This window comes from Alligator sinensis, unplaced genomic scaffold, assembly GCF_000455745.1.
Source record: "Alligator sinensis unplaced genomic scaffold, ASM45574v1 scaffold662_1, whole genome shotgun sequence".
Lineage (NCBI taxonomy): Eukaryota > Metazoa > Chordata > Crocodylia > Alligatoridae > Alligator > Alligator sinensis.
This window is the reverse complement of record NW_005843130.1, coordinates 133,348-139,347: the sequence shown is the minus strand read 5'-3', so window position 1 is coordinate 139,347 and position 6,000 is coordinate 133,348. Positions and strand designations below refer to the sequence as shown.

At 43.2% G+C, this 6,000-nt stretch overlaps 1 protein-coding gene across 1 annotated transcript in view; it reads right to left on the bottom strand.

The window, feature by feature from the left end:
- The window catches only part of TCF12 (transcription factor 12), a 100,489-nt gene that overhangs the window by 3,051 nt on the left and 91,438 nt on the right, over positions 1-6,000 (bottom strand). Inside the window, exon 15 of the mRNA XM_025193907.1 lies at positions 1,652-1,806. Within this exon, the coding sequence (XP_025049692.1) occupies positions 1,664-1,806 (143 nt within the window). The 3' untranslated portion in view covers positions 1,652-1,663. The remainder of the gene's footprint in view (positions 1-1,651; positions 1,807-6,000) is intronic.

Below are 6,000 nucleotides of genomic sequence, written 5' to 3'. Positions count from 1 at the left end.
TGTGGGACGCTCCATCCATCCCAGCATCACATCATTCACGAGCTGTGCTGGTACCTTGAGGTATGTAGAAAACTAAATTTAAAGCTGTGTCTATGTCCGAATCGCTGATTCCCTGAATCAGCATCGAATCTTCAGATTTAGCTGAATCGAATCAGGGACAGTGATCCAAATCAATAAACTGAATCACTGTCCGATTGAGGCTGAATCTGAATCGAATAGGGCCCACTTTGCACATCCCTAACATTTACCAGCAATTGGACTAAGCCATCAAATCTATTTTAATTGCAACACAGAAAAGAGTCGTGTTATGTCTGCAGTAAGACTGCTAATCATGACATACAGAAACCAGGATCGACCCATTTTACATAGCTTTGCTTTAAAAAAAAAAAGGAAGAGTACACCTTTCTTTCTTGTTCAATGCTTATTAAGCTTGTTTGCTTTAGAAGGACACGACCACTACATGTTATACATCTTTACACACACAATTGTTTCAGACTTTCTAGAATATAGGAACTACAGGCAAGTAGACAAAGTGGCAAGTGGACAATCCGTTAAGAGATTATTCTTTTAAGAAGGGCGCTGAGTTCCTGTGATCAGGAACATTATGATATTTATGTATTCTTTGGAAGGAGGAAGCCATAAGTCTCTGCAATATTAGAGCTGGTTTAAAAATAATCAATGGGTTGATTTCTATTTACTGAGAACGTATAGCTAACATTTTTCCTACCAAAAATTGGACATTCATCATAGAGGCTGTCCTGTAAATCAATGGACTATCATAATGGTAAGAAATTAAAGAAAACTAAAGGGACACAAAGGGTGGTCTCTACAGTGAAAGCAATGTGAACTGAGACATCCTTCACTGGGGCCCCCCAACTGCAAGTGGTGCAGTTGTTTTAGCAGTGCTGCACATGGCATAGTAGGCTCTAAGCCTCAATGAGCTTACTGCCCCCCACACAAATGTTTCTACATTGCTTCTGGCACAGGCACCAGCATGAGCACAGCTAAGGTGGATGGTCTCAACACAGCACCATCCTGCACTGCTTAGATGTAGCCAGAGTAGTGTTTTGTGCTACATATGGCTCCTGGAAGATGCTAATTTAATCTCCAGACTTGCATGGCAGGTTTGGGATCAGGCATAAAATTCCTCTGATCCCAACTGCATGACTATTGGTGTGGGAAGCGACCCAAGCCTTAGACTCGGTTCCCTGCTCGCTGGCAACCTGAACAGTGAGCATGCAGCCCAGCACAGGGGAACTGGTTCCCCCAGACTCGGCTGCAGATACACTTTCTTAAGGTTCCAAGATGCCAGAGCACCTTTAGCTGAAGTGAACAGAAACTGTGAAACAAATTCTATGCACAGTACTTTTAAAATGCAATCTCATGTCTTTATAAAATACAGTGTGAGTGGTAGGTAGAAATAAATACCACCGAGCTGGCCATGAGCATTATGACTTTGATAAAGCAAGGGCACTGAAAATACTGAGTACTTTTGGTTTATCTAGCAATTTGTTCCAATGGCAACTCCACTTACTGAGAACAATACACATTTATGTCTTTGCTGGCTTTCAAACTTCAGACACCAAAACAAGTTATAGCCAGTAAAACCACTGACAGGGGAGGGGGTCTTCTGTACAGACAAGAGACATACCTGGCTGGTGGTTCACATATGACCCATAGGGTTGGTAGTTTCACTAAGCCCAGGGTGGCTTCCTGGGTGTGGTGTTGGTGGCTCTGCCGATACGGCAGAAACTTTTTCTTCTTCCCTTCTCTTAAGGCAGGCTGCTTTGGGGTTTAGGTTCCTCTCTGTAACATGAGAAAAACTACCATTGATATCCCACATATTGATACTGAGTATGAACATTTGCTTATTTACAACAAGGCAATGCACTAAAGAGACCTGAGCATTCTCCAAGAGACTGATCTTTAAGACAAGGTGTTTAGAATTATTTGGGCATTTAAAGATTTAGACAGGTTTCCAGGAGAGTTCTCAGGAGTGCTAGTACTTCTGCTAGACTCAACACTTTTGAAAACTCAATATCCACCTATCTGTACCTTTAAGCAAGCATCTAAATACCTTAAAAATCTGGCTCTGTTACCAAAGAAACTTGCTAAGCTACAAACATACAGGGATAAATACATTTAGGCATTTGCCATTTGCTTCTGCGCTAAAGTCAAGACAATGCTGTTGATATCATATTGCCTGATGGACAATCATATACCTACTGCCTTCTTCCCAGCCCTGCAGTGGAACAAGAGTGGTAAGAGTTAGCCATAGTGGCGGCTTGCAGATGTTTAAAAAAACAACCCCCTCAGACCCCCCCACCCCCCAGCACTTTACTTTAAGCTTAGTACATTCCTGCACCAAGCCCTGCACATGCCCAGAAGAGGCAGCGCCTTAGTTGGACCCAGCTCGCCCAATGCCTGTACAGATGGAGCGCTTTAGTGGGGCTTTTTTGGCACTTTTATCTAATAGCTGATTGAATCTGACTGATTTAGCTAAAGGCACCAAAAAGCCCTGCTGAAGCACCCTATATAGATGCTGCAGAGCTGGGTCGAAGTAATGCACTGCTTCTTCCGAGTAAAGTGCAGTTTTTTGGGTTTGTTTTCTTTTTTTTTTAATGTCTGCAGGCAGCCAGTGATGCTGTTACTCATTCTCTATTCTTGCCTACAAATTCTCAAGTTGCCAGGTCAGCCATTTGGTTTTCAAAAGCCACTTGGTGTTGTTAAGTGACAAAAATGTGCTGCTGGCTCCCCATGAACTTCCTGCATAATCCTGGGCTATTCAACCTCTTTTTCTTACTTGGTACTAGGGGTGCACCGATAGAGATTTTTTGGGCCGATACCAATGGCCAATTTTTAAGGAGCAAAACCAATCCAATTCCGATATGCAGCCAGGCAGGTTGGAGATCAGCATTGGGATGGTAAGTCTGGTGTGGGGGAAGGGGAGGGGGGAGGGCAGGGGCATGGGGGTGTAGATCAGGGGCATGGGGGTGTAGATCAAGGCCCCCGTGGTGAGGGAGGAAGTGGGGCAGGGGCAGGCACTGCTCAGCCAGAGCGGGACAGAGCAGGGGACAGAGCTGTGAGGGGTTCGTCTGCAGGGTGCGGGTAGCCCAGTGAGGGCTGGGCTGGGCAGTGCTGGGAGGGAGCAGCGGCAGAGCTGGCAGGGGGCTACAGCCACCCCAAAATTCACCGTTGCCCCCCTCCCTACGCCACTGCTGCCCACCCCAAGTGCAGCCTGGCTCAGCCCACACCGGGAAGATGCTGGCGCTGCCCCAGCCCACAGTGGCAGCCCACCCCACCCCGAACTGGGGACACATGCCCCCCATGCCCTCCTGGGGTGTGCGCAGCAGCAGAAGCCCCCCGATGAGCCGTGGCTCTGTCCTGTGCCCCGCCCCAGCCTGGTAGCGCCTGCCCCTTCCATATATCCTCCCCCACACCAGACTTACCAGACAAATGCTGGTCTCCAAGCTATCGGGCTGCGCTCCTGGCCATGTGCATGCACCGGCTGTGCACATGCACAGGGTGTTTATCGGCCACATTATTGGCCATATCAGGCAAAAAAAGCCAATTTCTGATACTGTCAATTTTCCCTATATTGGTGCTGATCTGATATGGGACCAATGAATCAGTGCACCTCTACTTACTACCTCTGCAAAAGAGGCCTGCAGACCAAGAGACCATTCTGATGGGGCATCCAGGGTGGCGAATAATTTGACCATATTTCCTTTAACTTTAGAAAGTCAGCACCAGCCATGTTGTAGGCTGCCAACACAAATGTTTCCCTTTTTTATACTTTCCTCCAGGAACTTCATTGACAGAAATTGGATTTATTTTTCAAATAATGGCAACTTGTTAAATGTTTGTTTCCTGTATTGCTTCTTGCATGAGTCAAAGCTGAATTTGCCTTGCTTCAAGTTTGGTAGCATAATACAAGCTGACCGGGCAGACTAAGATGACAAATATGATTCTTTTTGTTTCTTAAAGAATCATTTTAATTTCAGAGCAGTAACTTAATTAAGTCAACGTTTTCAGATAAAGTTCAGAAAAATAGAACGTTAACTAAACACCTGAAAACATGAGGGTTTCCTTTTCTCTCTTTGGGGTCATAAGAAGTAAAAAAACATGGTTTTGGTTGGGACATGGATCCAAATGAACTTATGAAGAGACAACATTCTCTGTAGACTAAAACTGCATACACCTGCAGAGTCATTATGAAAAACCTTATCCTCTCACTCCAAGCATTCCTACTTGAGCTACCTGAAGAACTCTTTTGACCTGCAACTACAGTAGTATGGACAACCTGATAGGAGAGGGCAACTTGTACACACAATGTGCATGATTCTGCTTTTGCCAAACTCACTGGCAAAAGCCACTCCTTGGCATCACTAAGCATGAGTGAGCCCCAAAGAGCCTGCAGCAAAAAATGATAACAAGGTTACTGAATTGCAATTTATTTTTTTTAATTATAGCAGACCTAGTGTTTTCAAGGAGATTTAATCATGTGGAATCTTTAAAGTGGTAGTAACCAACACTATTCAGCTTCAGGAGCTAAAAATGCATCAGTCTTCAGTCAAGGTTTCAAATCAAAGTAGTTTGTAATTTAAATGACACTGGTCTCAAGATCCTGACAGCCACTGAGGTGAGGACAGACATGAAAGTGAAATGTGATCCTAGGATGCATCAGAAGCAACATTTCTGGTAAAGACAGGGAAGGGTTAACATCACTGAACAAGGCAGGGATAAAACCTCATTTGGGAGTACCTTGTACAATTCTGGTTACCCATGTTCAAGAAAAAAACATTCAAACTGGAACAGGTACATAGAAGGACACTAGGATGATCGGGGAAACAAAGAAAAGAGACTAAAGAAAGTTTGGCTTCTTTCACATAGCAAATGAGAGCCAAGAGAGGATATGGTTTTCTCTTTAAGTATATCAGGAGGTAAAGACCTGGAACAAAGAACCACCACTTAAGCTAAAAAGGAACACTGGCACAAAATCAAATCAGTGTAAATTGGCCATGATTAAACTGAGGCTGAAAAGAGAAAGGTCTGTATCATCAGAGGAGTAAGGTTCTGGAACAGCTTTCAAACAGGTGCAGGAGGGCAAAAATGCCAACTAGTTTTCAGATGAAGTTTGACATGGATTATATGACACGGTTGCCAATGGTAGCAGCGGACTAGACTTGATGATCTAGGAGTTAGTTCCAAGTCCATATTCATGTAACTCAAAAACAGTTGATGGATTTTCTTCCTACTTTATTAGTAATATTTGCCTTTGCCTTCAAAGTAAGTATAGCAATCTTCAGGCCAAATTATTTATCCAAGGGAAAGTCAGCGGGAGGCTAAACACTATGGTTTCTACCTTAATCTTATATTTTATCCAATACTGTTTGATAGTAACTTAATTATATTAACACTGCATCAATAATGCAATGCCTCAAAGCACAGTGTCAAATTCTTGACATAAAGTACTTATGCCTGGTATTAATTTATTCACTTTGTCCTATGATTATCTTGATCTAAACACACAAAATATAGGTAACATCACTGGAGATGAAAATAAAAAGTGCAAGTTACCAATAGAAGCAACAGAAAACATGAAGTGTCATTCAGAGACACCAGTGTTGGCACCTCTGTATCATCTACACCTGGAAGACATTTGCATCTGATGGAAATGCATCAGATGAGAAATAAAATATAAAGAAGAGGTGTTCAGCCAGCCTGAAGGGAGAAGAAAAAATGAGGGCACTCACCTGACTATTAAGTGGTAGTCTCATGAGACAGACAGTTGGCTCTGCTATCTAATTTCATTGGGGGTTTTTTTAATGAATTTAAAAGGAGCTTAGATATGAAGGTCAATAGTAGTTCCATTAACACTGGAGAATGACAGTATTATCCAGACCTGTTTTTCAATATGACCTCTAGAAGGGGCATCAATAGGATGACATGGATGTGTATTTGTTGATAAGAGTTTAGCAAATTGTACACTGTACAATG